Raw genomic sequence first — 19,888 nt, 5'->3', positions numbered from 1 at the left:
AAGTGATTTACAGTATAATCGTAAATCTCGAAAAACTACTCACTTCTAAATCTTTTGTAGTCATTTTTGTATCACTTTAGTATAAATACATGTTAATTTGGATTCATATATTGTTTTTTTCTGACTTTATGTGAATGAAAAGACACAACTTCGCCCATTTCTCATTGGAAATAGGTCACAAAAGCAAAGTTTGTGGGGAATAATAGCCATTTTCTATACTTTTGAGGCATAAGCAATTAGGAAATAACACTTACTACCAAGGAACAAAAATTGTGTTACATAGTGTTATGTTTGTAATACAACCTAAGACAAATCTACAGCACTGGACAACATCATTACATAATGAGGAAATTACAAAATGTAAATATGAAAAAAAATCTATATTTTTAAAGTGAATCTGTTTTCTGCCTCTGCTTAATTCTGCAGACAACACTCACTCACAGTACTCTTGCGCCCCCTTCAGTGCTGGTCTGGTACTTAAAGTGTACTACTAGTTGCATAAGATTGGAAATGAATTGGAATAAATTGCAATTACATCCAGTGCCCTCATCAAAACCTTAAAAGAATCACATAACATCTGAAGATCTTTCACAGTATCAACAAAAGGAAAAACAGCCATACACCTTTTTTTTTTTTCAGTAGGCCTTACAACAGGTTTATGAATTAATGCTATATGCAAAAACACATAATATAAAAGTCATAAACAACAATTGTTTAAAAATATATATATTCAATTAAATAAGTACTAAAGCTGAATATATAAGGAAAACTTTGGCTTAAATAAACATGAATGTGTCTGACTATAGAACAGAGTAATGGTTCTGTGTGTATCAGCGACTATAGACGTCAATACATTGTTTTGAACTGACCATCACTTGTTATTTGCTTTGACACAATAGTAACACATGGAACGAACTGTTAATAAACATACACATGTGGAATATGCTGTTTTGTAATGCTTAAAAATACATGTATATACAGGTGGAGTTTGGTATCAGACTGAGATAAATACTGAAAGACAAGATATAAAAATGCCAGTTTTGAGTTTGAGAGACGGCTCACATGCTATGGAAAATGTAAGCAATGCTTCAAAGTTATACTTCAAAAATAAAATAGATACCAAATTGAGTGTAACTGGTTCTTGGTTTATTTTCATCAAAGAGTTTGTTCGTTTGTTTCAAAAATGTTAACACTATCTATGAGACCTGTATATTTATTGCATTTTAAAGGGTTTTAATGCATTGTAAGTTATACATACAGTAATACCATATAATAAACATTGCAATCTGTTATATATTTGTAATTAATAATATAATATATTATAACAATTACATATTAATGGTAACACTTTTGAGATCAAACAGGATATAACTTTTGGTAAATTTGAATTGTGATGTTAATCATGTGTTCAAATGCACTTTAAAGGTTATTATAATATAATATAATACTATATAATATTTTAATAATAACTATATCTAATTATTAATACAACCGTAGTCTCATAATTATTTATAAGAGTATCCAATGGTTATTATAAAAGAATTCTGAATGCACTATACTGCATTAAAACACCTCTAAAATGCATTAAACAGAGACTTTAAAAAGCTACCAAAAAATAAAAACAAAAGCGTCCAAAAGCTTATGTTTAAAACACTGGAATAGTATTCAACCAACAGGTCATTATGGCAGTATATAAAATAAACCCAATAATGGCATTATGCCAATATTTGTGCATATTCATAACAAGAAAACAGAAAGAAAAACATTGTTTTTTCAGTGATAATGCCAGTAGCACACACTGTCACTGTACGTTCACATCCCACACTCTTCATCCACCAAGTGCTGCAAAACTTTCTCTGTTCAACACTTAAACACCAAAACACTCTCACCTGATCTATACAGAACTGTAGTATATGGACTGTTTTGGTAATGTCCACCAGCAACTGGGAAATGTATGGAAGGCAAATTATTAACAATGCAATTTGCAGTTTCACACATCAGAACTGTTGGCAAAAACGCACGAGCGACCATTTTCAATATGGCATCAATGTGAACTTCCACATGAGACAAAAATGACATCATATGGGTTTGTAGCAACATGAGGGTATTTAAATATTGGTGTATTTCTATTACAAGTCACACTATTCAGATTAAGTGACGACAGAGCCAAAGAGACGTACATGAGTCTCTCAAACTGTGGAGAATGAGTCCAGGATGTACACCAATGTCTTTTAAGGCCTGAGGTTTAAAATTCCCATATACGAGCAGGGAGAGTATTGCCACAGTAATGCTGGATAAAATAGGATCATACATGACTCGGATAACGGTGAAATAACATTTTGTACAAGGACAAGATAATAGACTTGAACACTTGAAGGGCATATTACCTATGATATAATCCAAACGATGGATTGCATCAAACCAAAATAGTGCTTTTCAAAGAGGTAACAGGCATACAGACATTTGGAATCTTATTTCGATTTGTTTTAAAACTGAAATTGGACTAAATACAAGAATTAACGCCATATTGTATTGTTTCCATGTTTAAAAAAAGGCATTATTCCATTGAGCATTAGTTCATACTGGTTTGTAGAGACCGGATTACACCTAAACCTCCTTCAGTTAAGGTCCATATTGTTGTTAAGCAGCACCCTAGCGTAACGTTAAATAGAAATCATACTTTTAAGACCGTTTTCAACATGTAGAAAGTGCAAAATGGAAGCCATTTTCTTTTTCATTCGTTCGATCAATCGATATATCGATAGATAGATAGATAGATAGATAGATAGATAGATAGATAGATAGATATGCGACTCCAACGCAGTTTACTTAAAGCTGCAACAATCCATGTCCAAAAACAAAACAAATGTTAAGCGAAGACGACGAACAGACGACCAACAAACATCCAAAGAGTCTTCTCAATCCTCCACCATTGAGGCAATTGTCACGTTGATTGAGTTGACTGTGTTTGGCCTTTGAACAACTCCAGTGCTGTTTTTGCTTGAGCTATTTGAACTTTTAGATTCTCTGAGCAGTTCCACAGGGTTTTATAGTGGTCCATAGGCTATGAGTGACACCCAAAGCATATCTGCTTCTACCACAGGTCACACATCTGTGGTTTCACCCTACTCACCTCGACCCGGCCCACTTTTTCTTGTTCCCGCCACTTCTGACGGCCAGTTGGCTGTTGAGTGTGTCAGTCAATAAGCCTGTCCATTCAGAGCGTGGCCAAGATCCGTGAGAATGAGATGATGACAGTAAATGTGGTCTGGCCCACGCCGAACACCAGAGCTTCCAACGGTGCCATGTCCTTCCCTGCCACACGATACACACCTGCCACTGCGGCACCTGAGACAAGAGATATTAAAGCTGAAGCATCTCATTTCTGCGCCACTAGCACAACCAAATGGAATTTCAAAAATAAACAACTTTTCAAACTGTTGCTTTATAGTTGACTTGAAAGAGAAAACACACTTGAAAGAGGAAACAGTTCATACCAATGTCCACTATAGTGCCCCTTGTGGCAATGTCGAGAATGCAATGAATACTTGTGTTGTGTTATGATTTGCTGTCTGACATACTATATTTTAGAAAAGAAACTGCACGAAATCGAGCTTGCATAGCTATAAGTATCTGTGATCATGTACTTGCATAGAGTACGTTTCGGTCTTAACATTTAATTATTTTCAAAGTTTGATTTTCACAATATACAGGAGTTTAAACAGTTTTTGACCAATATATTTCCATAATTTTTTCAGTCAGTTGGATTACTTCATAAGTATTTTTGAAAGTCATTTTATACAGATCACAGTCATATATATATATATATATATATATATATATATATATATATATATATATATATATATATATATATATACACCGATCAGCCACAATATTAAAAACCACCTGCCTAATATCATGTAGGTCCCCCTACATGATATCAGGCAGAACAGCCAGAACAGTTCTGACCCGACGAGGCATGGACTCCACAAGACCTCTGAAGGTGTCCTGTGGTATCTGGCACCAAGACGTTAGCAGCAGATCCTTTAAGTCCTGTAAGTTGCGAGGTGAGACCTCCATGGATCGGACTTGTTGGTCCAGCACATCCCATAGATGCTCAATCGGATTGAGATCTGGGGAATTTGGAGGCCAAATCAACACCTTGAACTCTTTGTCATGTTCCGCAGAACATTCCTGAACAATTTTTGCAGTGTGGCAGGGTGCATTATCCTGCTGAAAGAGGCCACTGCCATCAGGGAATAACGTTGCCATGAAAGGGTGTACCTGGTCTGCAACAATCTTTAGGTAGGTGCTACGTGTCAAAGTAACATTCACATGAATGCCAGGACCCAAGGTTTCCCAGCAGAACACTGTCCAGAGCATCACACTGCCTTAGTCGGCCTGCCTTCTTCCCATAGTGCATCCTGCTGCCATCTCTTCCCTAGGTAAATGACGCACATGCACCCGGCCGTCCACACGATCTAAAAGAAAATGTGATTCATCAGACCAGGCCAACTACTTCCATTGCTCCTTGGTCCATTTCTGATGCTCACGTGCCCATTGTATGTGGTTTCGTCAGTGGACAGGGGTCAGCATGAGTACTCTGACCGGTCTGCGGCTACGCAGCCCCGTACGCAGCAAGCTGTGATACACTGTGTGTTCTGACACCTTTCTATCATGGCCAGCATTAAGTTTTTCAGCAATTTGTGCTACAGTGGCTCTTCTGTTGGATCGGACTAGACGGGCTAGCCTTCGCTCACCAAGCACACCAATGAGTCTTGGGCACCCATGACCCTGTCACCAGTTCTCCTTCCTTGGACCACTTTTGGTAGGTACTAACCACTTCTGGGAACACCCCACAAGACATGCCGTTTTGGAGTTGCTCTGACCCAGTCGTCTAGCCATCACAAATTGGCCCTTGTCAAAATCCTTACGCTTGCCCATTTTTCTTGCTTCCAACACATGAAATTCAAGAACTGACTGTTCACTTGTTGCCTAATATATCCCATCCCTTGACAGGTGCCATTGTAACGAGATAAATGTCATTCACTTCACCTGTCAGTGGTTTTGTTGTGGCTGATCAGTGTTATATATATATATATATATATATATATATATATATATATGTATGTATATATGTATGTATATAATTTACATTACAATTTTAAACTCTCTCTAAACCTTTTTTGCTACTGTACCTTTAACACTTCAAAATGAAATCTGTTTTGATTGGCTATATTTTCACATGTGAAATGAGTGGCAATGCCCTCACCTAGTTGCTGACTACTGAACTGGTATTATTATGTAAGTGTGGGAGGTCATATGTTAATGAGCGCATGGTTGTGATGTCATTACCATTACAATTTACAAACAAGTAAATTATGTAATAGTATGTTTACATATTGCATCAAACTCTTATTTTAAAATAGCAAGAAAAATCCTGTTTTCATTATATTTCCCCCTTTAAAGCAATAATTCGAGGGAGGAATGTGCTTTCAGGTTCTAGTATGGGATAGACTCACTAATAGACATTAAAAATTTAAGCCAAAGGCCACCAGACTGAATCTTACCAGACTGAATCTTTACCCTACTTCAGTAACTTATGTTCTTTAATGTGGCACGTGGCTGTTATTAAATGTTTCATAGAGTCTGCCTAAAAGCCTGTGTGTAGGTTAATGTATAAGTAAGTCATTGTGCATGAACGTTAATGTACAGTATGTGTGTTTATGAGTGGTTTTCACTCTCTCTCTGCCCAATCCATATTAATGATAAAGCAAACCTCTGGGACAGGCACTTGGACGAGGGGCTATTTTTGAGTCAAATTCATTTGTGATAGACTGGAGAGCAGCTAACAGCTAGTTCATTGACACCCAGCCCAACTATAGACATGGGCTGTCCCATTTCACTGTCTAGTCCCTTAGTTTTCATGGTGTATTCACAACATGATCACATGGGAAGTCGGCATGTTGTTTCTGAGAGTTGTGGTACGCTAGAACCGACAACATTATGCCAACTCACTGACAAGCACCATCTCCTATCAAAAATGTTTGCATTGGCTACAGCGTGTTTACCTTCCCCTATGGCACGACAGGAAGCACATTACGTCAGCAGCGTGGGAGACCCAGATTCGGATCCCGTGTAGAAACCAAGAAGTAACTGCGTTCGCATAATCAGTGACAAGCGCGATTCGAAGTTTGCATTTTCCCCTTTAACATTAAATTTTTGCACCACTGATGGTTAGGTTTAGGTTTGGGGGTACAGTTTATAAAGTATGAATTCCTCTTTACTGTATTACAGCATGTACGGCTGAAAACAATTCGCTTTTGGTGCCCCCCGTGGGCATCACACCCGGAAAATGTTCACACGTGCCCATACGCCCAACAACACTTACCGCTTTGGCCACTGGGGGCAGTGTTTTGAATTTCGGTAAGCACAGACTGATTTTAGCAAAAGAAAAGTCAACCTACTGTTTCCGAATGCACTGTGAGATCAGTCTGGTATTCTGGGAATTACTAATAGAGGATGACGTATTTAATTACTGATGATACTCTAAGACTAGATACTTAGTTCTTATATCTGTCTTCAAAAATAGGCATAGTTGCACTTCTAATGTATTGAGAAAATAAGTAGGGTTATATTTAGTGTTTGACAAAATGCACACATTTTGCTAAAAAATACAGTGATAAGGAAATCAGAAGTGAGTGTGTACTGACTGGTGATGACTCCACCGGTGAGAGAGGCCAGGAAGCCCACACTGATGAGCACCAGTGTGATGAGACGACCTCGCTTGTGACGCTGTAGAGTCACACACATCAGCAGACCAACAGCGCTGTGAACGAACAGCGATGAGAAGAGACACCACAGGAACACCCAGTACCACATCTCTGCACAGAGAGAGAACAAACCAGTTAGAAAGTTACTGTAGCTGGTTTAAAAAGCAACACAACTGTGGAGCATTTTTGTTTTATGAGAAATCTGTACATGAATAGGCTATATGTTAGTATATGTAACAATGTCAAGGGTCTGTTTAGAACTGCATCCTATGCAGTATATACAGGATACAGCTTACCATTTAAAAATAGTATGTTAAACATTATGTAGTAAGCAACAATTTCGAACAGTAGCATGCTACGTTGACACAACAAGTCAAAAAGAGATTCAGACCATTTTTTGGTCTGAATCTATTAAGTGCAATTTACACAAATTAGTGACTTGAATGCACCTCATCCATGATGAACTTGTTTTAAATGACTAAGTTCAAAGTCATTTTTATATTTTTTCTAGGGCTTGAAATAAAATAGGTCATGCGGTGTAACCGTCTAAAAGAAAAAGTCTAATATAAATCAGTGTTGGCATGTGCAGAATAATCTTTTATTATTATTATTATTATTATTATTATTATTATTATTTTAAATAAGCAGTGCAACAATTTTGTTTTGAAATATTATTAATATTTACCAAAATACCAAACTAAAGTCATGTGGTGTAACCACCGTGAAGGTTGCCATTTTGTTGCAATAAAACAGAGAGGACCCCTTTAGACCTCAAAACAGTGTGAAGTTTATCTGAAAAGGCACGTTTTGTTAAGGTCATATGGAGTAACCCTAAAAACATTTCTTGATATTCTTGACTTAAAAATTCAAAATATTTGTAAAACAATAATAATGATAAAATAAAAAAACTAAATACCCTTATTTCAATAGTTTATTAAGTTTTGTACACTCTCATGTATTCAAGGATTTGTAGAGATTAAATTTCTACAAACTTGACACATGTGTTTTAATCTAGCATATGTACTGTATACCACACACAGAGCAGTGTGCTCTGTTTTGGCAAATGTAGTAGGTAGTCCAGGTATTCCATGCTTACAGGAAATTGTCATACTATGCAGTATATTTTACACAGTAAACATACTGCAAAAATAATACTAGTAGTATGATAGTATGCTATTTTGAACATACTGTATATTATACTAAGCGATTTCATGGGCCACTCTACCAATTCAACTAATAATACGAAAATAACTAAAGTTGTTGTGTGTTTCTTGTGTTTTCTTTCTCAAAAAAGTTCCGCTTTCTCGAGCAAACAGGAAACACTCAGTGAGGAACTTCTGTTAAAGGAATATTACCAGACTAGAATTCAGACCAAACACATTCTATGTCATACTACAACAAGAACGAGCTTCATTAGGGTGACTCACCCAAAACAATTTCTACTTTGCAAAACAAAATGAAGCCTATTTTTAGATGAATTGTGATTACATCTTTATGCAATATATAATGCATTTATTTATTGAAATATAGTGTGGTGAAAGTCTTGAATCACTGTCTGCTTTTTGAGACTGCTATTACACCTTGTTCACATAGATCTGACGGGAGTAAATGGACAGTTTAGCTCTGTTGATAAACCCTGGAAGAGAATCAGGTATTCTCTGGAATACTAGAAGATTCCAGGACCTCTTAGCTCGACCATGAAACTGATTATAAAATTGCTGTTGTCATGAACTCTGTGAAATGCTCTTCCATGCAAACTAAAAATGCTTGAGAAATCACACACTCAGGCAGAAATACTGCTGACAACCGCAGTTGAACATGTCAAAGCGAATGCATTAAAAAATAAACCACAAACTTGCATATCCAACACCTTTTACAGCTGATTATAGCTTTGTGCCCATATGCATAAAAAGGCAGACATTAAAGCATTAACATCTTATGATGTGATAGTGTTTTGTGTTAATTTAACACATAACATGACAGCAAAAATAATGAAAAACTTGAATCCAGTGTAAAGACTGACACACACACATATACTCAAGGTATTGATTTAGCCATAAGCTGCCACTCTCATGCTAAGTGAGACGTAATGTCCAGACATAAGAGTCTTTGTACTGTAAGTCTAAACAGTTCACATGCGCGCACTCACCCATTTGAATGGGCAATCAACAGCTACAGTGAGAGATATCCATCAAACTGTGTTATCAGTAAACTGAGCCAGACACAACAGCCATGTTGTGCCAGGAACACTGCTGCTGTTCTTATAAGGTGGCACTGCCTACTGCCTCAGCCACAAAAAGAACCACATACAACACACTAGCACAGAGATACTACACAAGATTCACAATAGCACAGAGATGCTGAACAAGAGACACTTTACCAGTGAGTAGTTGGAAGAGATACACACACTCACACAAGGTAGTGGAACACTTTAGCAAAGACATATATAGGAAAAGAGACACTATAGCACCAATATACCAGACAAGAGACACAATAGCACTGAGATACTAGACAGGAGACACTACAGCACCAATATACTAAGAGACACTATAGCACAGAGATGCTGGGCAAGAGACACTATAGCACAGAGATACTTTACAAGAGACACTATAGCACAGAGATACTATACAAGAGACACTATAGCACAGAGATACTATACAAGAGACATTATAGCACAGAGATACTGAACAACAGACATTAGCAGTGAGTGACTGGACATGAGACACTATAGCACAGAGATGCTGGACAAGATACACTACAGTACAAAGATGCTAGGCAAGAAGAGACATTATAGCACCGATATACTAAAAATGAGACATTACAGCAGAGAGCGACTGGACATGAGACACTATAGCACAGAGATGCTGGACAAGAGACATTATAGCATGGAGATACTGAACAACTGACATTACAGCAGAGAGCGACTGGACTAGAGACGCTATAGCACAGAGATGCTGGACAAGAGACATTATAGCATGGAGATACAGCAGACAGCGACTGGACAAGAGAAACTACATCAAAAAGATGCTGGACAAGAAGAGACATTATAGCACTGATATACTAAAAAAGAGATAATAGAGCAGAGAGCGACTGGACAAGAGACACTATATCACAGAGATGCTGGACAAGAGACATTATAGCACATAGATACTGAACAACAGACATTACAGCAGAGAGTGACTGGAGAAGAGACACTATAGCACAGAGATACTTTACAAGACACACTATAACACCTGAAAACACCTGAAGACACCTGAAAAATAGACAAATACATTCAAAACGCATTAAGACTTAATGCAGACTTTGACCTCTGAGATATCAGTATGACGTTCATTAAGGCTGCACGATTGTTTGAATTAAGATTAAAATCGCGATATGGCCTTACAAAATTACTAAACCGCAAAAGGCTGCGTTTTAAAACATAATTTAGCATTCATCAATTCAGTCGGCGTTGCGTGAGCGATCGGCACTCTCAAGTGTGTGTGCGGCACACGCTGAGCAGTGGGATTTCTCAGATGATAAATGTTTATCGTATTACAATTCAAATAGCAAAGTTTGTCAAAATCGCTTCCCAAATGTTAGCTATAAATTCAATCAGCTTGAAACACATCACAGATCAAAGCAATACTCAGTGATCAATCTGAATCATCATGGAAAAAGAACGAGTGGTGGATGTTTGATTCTCCCACTGATATCCGTATGATTTGATATAAAGCAACCCTAACTGTCACATCTGTAACATATTATTATGAGTATTTAAAGTAAAGAAGAGAGACCATTTGTACATCATACTTAACATGCACACAATGCCGAGGCTAGCTGTGGTCCAATTATCATGCATACATGCTGAACGAAGCAGAGCTACAATCGCGCTATCAAGGTCTGTTAGTCCGACTTTGCAAACATCGGACTTGTACGATTTCAGTCGGAATAAAACGTTTACATTATATTTTTAAAAGACGAATTACTGGGTCCAAAACCTAGTGAGCTGCCTCCAGAGGCAGCGTTTTAAGGCATCAGTGGCACGCTCCCAACGGAGGTAGGTCAAAAGGTAGGTCTCTTAATTATGCCCACTCCTAAGATACCTCGTTTTGGCCAAATTCTAAGATATCATCGTATGGATCCTTTCCTGGGCAAGCTATTCCAGAATGCACTGTGATGAGCTGGTGGAAATATAAATCCAAGATGGCAGACAAACAAGATACATTTTGATTATGAATATACTGTACTTCTAATCCATTCAATACAGAAAAAAATTGATAAAATCTCTATTCTAGACTATTTCACGCAAAATGTGAGTGTGCTATGTATGTTTATGCTCATTACAGTATCGCATCATTCCTATCATGTCACCTGTGTTAAAAACAGTTCCAAGTCGAGTGTCTCATGCGCTGCACGTGAGGAGCGCTATTTGTACGACGAGGGGAGTTGCGGCCTATGAAGAGCATTCCAAATCTGTCTCTTATGACGCTCCTTTTCAGCTAGGATGTTGCAATAGAAGACAGCTGCCTATTTAAGCAGGAGACACTGAGGCAGCTAACTAGGATTTGGAACAGGCCCAATGTTTTAGATCAAAAGGGAACACAGAGACACTAGAACACATGGACTGAGCCTCACACACAGAGATTCTGAAACACAGGTTTAATTGACGGCACACTAATGCATTCCAAATACATTCCATCAGCGTGCTACTAACCCACATTGCCGGATAGTGCTTAGTCATTTTTTAAATACTCATACAGACTCAAATATTTTATCTACCAAAAGATATCAGCACAGTTCCCAAAATTACTCAACCAAGTACTAATGAGAAGTGACCATAGAACGGGTGCCAGGTTCTGGTAGGTCTCGCTAGGCTTACTAGTGAGTGGTTTGCATTTATACAAAGGTACATAAAAGCTACTGTATATTTTGTAAGGTTGTTGATTGAAATAAAAAACAGAGGAGGGGTCAATGTAAAGCATGCTGCTTGTGAAAGGCCTCTTTAAACACCCTGGGCTCTCGGCATACCAACAAAGCAGTTTCCGAGGTTACAATGAGCCTCTTTTGTCTGGTTGTCAACACAGTATAGCAGTCACAAAGACTAACACTGTTCTTTAAAATTAGCATACAGTACAATGATGCACAGGGACAACACTGGACCTAAACCACGGTGAAAATACAAACATCCAAACTTATCTTATTTCAATTAAACAAACAGATGAATAAGCACTATCTATGTGGCCAACATTGACAAACATGAAAAAACACTACTGCTCTCATGGTTGAAACTTTTGTTGTCATGACAGCTTAAAGTGCCTTTATTTCTACACAGGAAACTCCACTGCGTACTGATATAACTGTAACTTCATTTACTATATAATGGGTACTCTGGCTGTTTCTAAGTTGGTTTTGATATCATAGTGACATAGTTAGGGATTTGAACAAACCCCTTAGTACATGAATGATACCTCAAATCATGCAGTTTGTTGAGTAGGGGTGTGCTATTACTTTTCTACACAATTGAAATTATGATTTCGCCATAGGATGACAAAATGGGCAGAAACAATCTCTGAGGCTTACATTGATAAAGAGACCCAAGCCATATCTAGTGACTTGAAAGTGGGCATTTTTTTTTTCTTCCTTTTTCTCCCCAATTTGGAATGCCCAATTCCCAATGCACTCTAAGTCCTCGTGGTGGCGTAGTGACTTGCCTCAATCCGGGCGGTGGAGGACGAATCTCAGTTGCCTCCACGTCTGAGACCATCAATCCACACATCTTATCACGTGGCTTGTTGAGCGCGTTACCGTGGAGACATAGCACGTGTGGAGGCTTCACGCTATTCTCTGCGGTATCCACACTCAACTCACCACGCGCCCCACCGAGAGCGAGAACCACATTATAGTGACCACGAGGAGGTTACCCCATGTGACTCTACCCTCCCTAGCAACTGGGCCAATTTGGTTGCTTAGGAGACCTGGCTGGAGCCACTCAGCACACCCTGGATTTAAACTCGCAGCTCCAGGGGTGGTAGTCAGTGTCTTTACTCACTGAGCTACCCAGGCCCCCATTTCAGAACATTTTCAAGATGATTAGAAAATAATAGAATAGAATATATTATTTTATATTTCAATTTTTATTTTTCATATATCAAAGAGATGATGCAAGAAATGATAGAACGGGATTCATCTCTTCCACGCTGAAAGTTTATGAGATGCAACTGACAACCTTATAAACGTTTGCGTCACCCAAAGTCACGTTCACCCAAAGTCACAAACAACTGCTAAGTAGGCAGAAGTCTGTCTCCTCTATTAAGAGCAAAAGGAAATGAAATAACTAAATAGGCTCGTTTCACTAACCAAAACAGGAAGTGCCATTAACTTACAGTAAATCCCAAGATGGAGTCTATCGTAATCTCTCTGCGTTCTCTGTGCATCTACACCTTTGTTGCTCCTTCATATCATCACAGAGAGAGAGAGAGACAGAGATGTCTACTGCAATAGATGTCTACTGTCTAAACACAGCTGTTTCCATCAGCGGCTGGGTTTTTTGAGGTGGATGTTCTGACGTATGGTCCATTCGGATGGGGGGATGGGGACGGGGGGTGAATTTAAGCCACAGCTAAGGTGCCATCTCAATCCATTGTGTTCTTCTGCTGTTGGTGAATGAATAGTTCAGTCATTATTTACTCATCCTCAGGTTGTTGTTTCAAACCAGTACACTGTTATTTTTTTTTTTTTTTTTGTAGAACACATGCATTTATTTTCCATATAATGACAGATCATAGTAGCTTCATCTGTCAGGCTACAAAAAGGACACACCGTGCACTTACACTATGCACAAGGCCATCCAGAGTATGAATTTTCGAAGTGTTGTATAGTCTCAAACGCAACTCTAACGTTTTCTTACTACATGGAAGCATTCACCATTTTCCAGCTGGCGGAAGTGATGTTTCAAACTGCTAGCTTTAGCGCATTAGGCAACCTCAGTCCAACACATTATCTCAAATAATGTACATATTCGCACAGCATGGGGTGATGGTATAACAATCAACTCACATAGGTATGTAAGGTGATGTCTTCACATAAGTTTTGCTAGTTGCCCATTCACCATTAATTACAATTGTTTTGTCAGGCCAGCATCTCGGCCAGATAACTCCACCCCTTCCACTACGTAGCTCAAGCCGCGACCACTGAGTGCATGAAGTGTCCAACATTTCACACTCGGTTGAAGCAGTACATCATCTGGGAACTCGTAGAACTCTTTTTGGTCCCACTTTATATTAGGTGTCTTTAACTGCTATTTACTAACCTTAAAATACATACAATACAATGTATTTAATATGTAACTACTGTACATGCTGTTCTGCAAAAGATTCACATTTGCTGCTACAGAGGTTGAGGTATGAGTAGGTTTAGAAGTAAGGTTAGGGGTTTGGAAAAGGGTTAGGCTTTAGGGCAAGGGTTGGGGTAGGGTTAGGTTTAGGATTAAGCCCTGGGTATACTTCCATTTTGATGCAAACGCTCAGCGTCTATGTACAGTCCAACGTGGTCCTGTCAAAGTATACTCTATATGACTGTGTGCATGCGCACTATGACTGTTATTAGACCCTGGACTTTCTCTTCAGGAGTTTAGACCGATAAAGATGTCTTTATATTCCTTCAGACTCGAGATATACAATGCTGGTATCTCCAGACCTCCTAACACACTCGACTTGCACATCCACTGTTGTTGTTTTTACCTTCATCTCCTGATGTTTAGCAGCAATTAAATCTTCTTCTAGTAGTGCAATAAGTGTTGCCACCTTGTGGACCCACTAATTAATGCAAATAACTTTAAAGACGCGTAATTAGAAAAATTGGGTTGCGCACGTTCAGTGCTCACGCACTCTGTACTGTCTGACCAAAGTATACTTTGGGCTTTAAGGGTAAGGTTAACAGTGTAACTACAGATGTAATTAAATGCCACTTTAAATGTAAGTACAATGCAACAAAACTTGTTACTCGTCAACGATATTACTGACGATATTACTGACAAAAATTGTTTTTATTTGGTGAACGATAAAGAAGACGTGACGAAAAAGTCACATCACGGCGATAATCAAACTGTTTGGTTTTAAATAAAAAATAAGAGATGACGAACATATAGTTGACTAGAATAAAATAATACTGTAAGATCTAACAATGCACCAACCCGGGGCCTGGGTAGCTCAGCAAGTAAAGACACTGACTACCACCCCTGGAGTTGCGAGTTTGAATCCAGGGCATGCTGAGTGACTCTAAGCCAAGTCTCCTAATCAACCAAATTGGCCTGGTTGCTAGGAAGGGTAGAGTCACATGGGGTAACCTCCTCATGGTCGCTATAATGTGGTTCTTGCTCTCGGTGGGGCACATGGAGAGTTGTGCGTGGATGCTGCGGAGAATAGCGTGAAGCCTCCACACGCGCTATGTCTCCACGGTAACGTGCTCAACAAGCCACGTGATAAGATGCGCGGTTTGACAGTCTCAGACGCGGAGGCAACTGAGATTTGTCCTCCGCCACCCGGATTGAGGCGTGTCACTATGCCACCACGAGGACTAGAGAGCATTGGGAATTAAAAAAAAAAACAAAAAAAAAAAATGCACCAAACCTATTTTTTTTAAATTATTTAATTATTATTATTATTATTATTATTATTATTATTTTAAGAAAGAAAAATCTAGAGAATTTGGTTCAAGTTTGGTCAGTATGATGTATGTTTTTGTCATTTTGCACATTACTGTCAACTGAAGTGTTTTTTTGTTTTTTTTTTGTTGACTAAAATTATATGCCATTGTGTATATGCTAGTAAAATGTACAAAAATTTGTGAAAAGGACATGATGAAATATTGACTAAATTTAAAGGAAATTATAATAAAAAAAACTAAATTACGAAAAAAAATTAAAAAAATAACACTGATTACTTGCACTTCTTCCACTACAAAATGGTGTAGAATAGTGCAGAAGTATGCCATTTGGGATGCAGCTAAGGTTCCACAAAAGTAGTTTTAAAAAAAGCGGCATAAAGAATTAGCCAAAATTCCTCCGTTTGTGTTTCATGAAAAAACAAGAGCATTCAGGATTGGAATGACATGAGGTTGAGTAAATAATTACAGAATTTAAATTTTTGTGTGAACGACTCTCATAACAGTTCTCACATGAAAAAAATGCTCTTCTAACTCTTTTATGCATTGCATCATGCCAGATGTCCATGAGATTACATAAATTATAATCCGGGAAAATCTCAGAGGAAGAGAAAATAAGGGTGGGTTAAGGTGTGTCTCTCGCACTATAAAACCGGCCTGCACTTGTTCCCTGGAAATGCATCATGCTGTATTCCAGCAAAGTCCACTTACTAGGTCATTACATTACATGAACACTTTCTTGCATGATATTGCTTCACTTTCAGTTAGAAATACATCAAATATTTAATGGCCTTATATTTACACCTAAAAAATATATTATTCCTGTAGTCATTCCTGTAGTTGTTTATTCAACTGTTTAACGTAAGAATGGATCTTTATGCACCTTGCTCCTGTTGACTAATGCAGTTTGCATTGAAGGTCCAACTCAAACGTGCCTGTAAATCACTAGAATTACGAAATGACCAGAGCAAGCGCACAGTCTCCAAGCTAAAAGTCTGAATAATGCTGCACGATTGAGGCCCACAAGCACAGCATCGTGTGGAGACCAATATGGTGATGGAAATTACTAATGATTACTTGAATACATGAGCCGGAGAGCTGCCAGAAAGAATGTAGTGACTCAAGATTACCCAGAGATTAATGAGTGGCACGGTGCTTTTTAAAGGTTCACGTCAGACTAGTATGGGTGAATGCACTTGTGCACTACGTCCAATGGCATGATGTAGTGTCATTAAAGGCTGAGTGGTCTTTTGTGCAATGTTCCATGTAGCATCACTGTATCACCAAAACTACTGTTAAATATAATGCTTTACATTGCAGTGTTCAGTATGTTATTTAAGTTACTATAATACATTGCTATTGTATTCAAAATAAAAATATGTCATAAAAACAAGTTCCACAAAATACACTTACAAAAAGTATCATGGTACTACCATGTTTCTTAAATGTACCATAGTAATACCATGTTTATGATACCATGGTATTCTTTGAAATAGTTTGGAGTACCATGGTAAATATGAAAATCAAACAATATCATGATACCATGATATACGGAACCACGATACTGAATAAATACCATATTCATATGCCATGATATTTACATTGTACTCCAAAGTATTTCAAAGAACACCATGGGATTATCATGGTACATATTCAGAAAAATATTAAATACATAGACTTTATAACCATGCTTATTATATTATTATTATTATTTTATTTATTTATTTATTTATTTATTTATTGTCTTCTACTATGATTGCAATACAACTGCAGATGAATATTGTAATCATTCAGTATGATAATACTGTATATATCAAAGCATCTGATTCCATGGTACTGCCACTGTACTTTATTGTAAAGGGGTGTAGCTCATCATACATACAGCATTTATATTGAGTGATAAATACAATACTACACACTATACATTAGTATTACATGAAGTCGGTCATATTATTTAGTCAATCCTAATGTAAATACACAGTACACACTGTATTATAAAGTGACCTTGTTGAGATGGGATACGCACAGCTGCCCGTGTGTCTGCCGGTACAATAGGCTGGCCGGCTTGGAGAGGCGTGTGCGCGCAACCGGGTGAGACACATAAACGCATTCGGACCGCATCTCTCCGGTTACCACGACCCATGTGAAGTGAACGTACCTGTGAAGTGCTGGAGGGTCGGTACCGTGCCGTGGACCCAAAGGCTGAGCACCTGCTGTACCGATAGATTAGTAGAATAATCCTTATTCATGGCTCTGTCCGGCTGGAGCGCAGCCCTCCTGCTCAGATACCTGACGGAGAACGCCGGAGACATGGAGCCTCTTTACCGGTGCCGGTGTCTGGCACTGACGGGCAGGGTGGAGGATGGCGGAGCGGCGGTCCGTCTGATCAGCTGCTGCTCAGGGGCCATGATGGGTACGGCTGACACACACACACACACACACACACACACACACACACACATCACCAGCTCTTCTGCATGGCCCTTAAAGGCGCAGTGCTCTTAAAGGGAGGTGAACTCGCTCACATACACAACTACCGAATACAGCAGTTTATGAAAGAAGAATTAAAAATATGAATGATTTATGATGATAGGTACATTGTTTATGGTCATGTATTTTATATGTTGTGTCAAAGTGATGTCAGCATTCTAATTTATTTGTAAGAAAGTATATTCAGTTTAAGTAGTATGCTTTGGGCCTATTATAATAGGTAAGAAATGGCAAATAATAATTAATAACAATACAAATTATAATAATATGCTAATATCATTTAGTTACTGTAAATTAAAATATATAATATAATATATTATAATATAATATCATAGCCAAAGTGATGTCAGCATATATATATATATATATATATATATATATATATATATATATATATATATATATATACATTTTATTTTATTTGTTGTGTCTAAATAAACCCAAAATTCTTATATATATATATATATATATATATATATATATATATATATATATATATATATATATATATATAATTAATAAAAAAAATATCAAAGTAATTCCAACATTCTAATATATTATAAAATAATTAGTATACAGTTTTTAATAGTATGCTATTGGTCTATTGCAATTGGTAAGACACAGCCTATAATAATAATAATAATTATAATAATTAATTAATTAAAATGTATATGTTATTTTTATTATATAATAAAACATAATGTAATATATTGTGATTATGACTACTACTACTACTACTACTACTACTAATAATAATAATAATAATAATAATAATAATAATAATAATATATGTACTGTATGTTTACCCACTATGTAACAAGACTTCATTACTTCATTGGATTTCAAAAAAATTGTCTGACACTGTAAGGGACAGTTAGACATCTGTATTAAGATGCTTTAGCAGTAATTGAAACTCTGCCTGTAATAGAGTCTGTCTCCTCTGTTTTACATCATGATCTCTCATTTTAAACATAAAAATGAGAGGCACTCATACCGTATCCCCTTGTTTGCATGTCTGAAAGTGTTGCCCTTTGATTTTTACTTTAACAATGAAGCCGGTTCCATACTCCCAGAACTGGTTTACTGGACTCTGAACTTGGACTAAAAGGATTTTCAATAGGACACTGATATCAGCAGAGCAGGTTCTGTTCCTCGTACACACACCCTTACCATTTTCCACTTTCCACCAATTGTTTATTGGTCTGATATTTGAACCTACGCTTGCTGTATTACCTTACAAACCCAAGCTGTTTTCTCATTGTTTACAGTCTATTGTTTGCACTGTATCAAATAAAACCCAAATCACTCACGCGAGGAGCTCAGAGGATGTTACACCAAAGGACTGGATGAATGAAGGCAAACACCTGACATATGATCAGAGCTAGGAGAGGCACCACGAAATGACGTTTGGTTCTTTTGTGCAAAAAAAAATCCACAAGGGAAACATTCAGTTCCCAGGACTTTGTGGGACTTCAAAGCATCACTGGTTGCATGCACACAAACCCACTTAAAAGAATCATGAACCCAAAAGAGGCAGAAATGAATTCAATGACAGTGTCACATTTCAGTTTTGTGTAGATGAGGAACAGTATGTATATATAATTTAGCGTAAAACAGTAATTAATCAATAATAATAATATCTTTATTTTATTAATAAACATGATTATTTATTTGTTGTTATTTACAAAAAAAATAATATTTTTATTGTTAATAATAATAATAATACACACTAAACATCAATGTAACTATTTTAGTAAAACAAGTATCAAAAATTCAGTTTACGTTGAAGAGAAGCAAAAGTGCATAATGAAACTAATTAAATTAATGTTTAATAATAATAATAAATTAAACTAAACAAATATTTAACTCTTTATTTTAGCAAAGCAAGTATCAAAAATTCATTTTTTTATTGTTGAACAAAAGTAAATAATTAAAAAGATAAATTAAATTATTTTAAATGAATTATATCATTTATATTA

General features: G+C 37.2%; 1 protein-coding gene and 1 long non-coding RNA gene across 2 annotated transcripts; one reads left to right on the top strand and one right to left on the bottom strand.

Moving 5' to 3' along the window:
- Nucleotides 1-245: 245 nt before the first annotated feature.
- Nucleotides 246-17,873, bottom strand: LOC127425553 (transmembrane protein 170B-like). The gene is made up of 3 exons (XM_051671669.1): nt 17,578-17,873; nt 6,717-6,887; nt 246-3,348 (listed from the first exon to the last, which is right to left on the bottom strand). Exons 1-3 carry the CDS (start codon nt 17,729-17,731, stop codon nt 3,218-3,220), a joined length of 456 nt encoding a protein of 151 aa, XP_051527629.1. The 5' UTR covers nt 17,732-17,873; the 3' UTR covers nt 246-3,217.
- LOC127425557 (uncharacterized) lies at nt 17,698-19,512 on the top strand. Its single transcript, XR_007894637.1, has 3 exons — nt 17,698-17,832; nt 18,965-19,051; nt 19,178-19,512. It is a non-coding gene; the product is annotated as an uncharacterized LOC127425557 (long non-coding RNA).
- The last annotated feature ends 376 nt before the right edge of the window (nt 19,513-19,888 follow it).

The sequence above is a fragment of the Myxocyprinus asiaticus genome, chromosome 34, assembly GCF_019703515.2.
Source record: "Myxocyprinus asiaticus isolate MX2 ecotype Aquarium Trade chromosome 34, UBuf_Myxa_2, whole genome shotgun sequence".
NCBI lineage: Eukaryota > Metazoa > Chordata > Actinopteri > Cypriniformes > Catostomidae > Myxocyprinus > Myxocyprinus asiaticus.
Note: the sequence above shows the minus strand (reverse complement) of the source record. Positions and strands in the feature narration are given on the sequence as shown.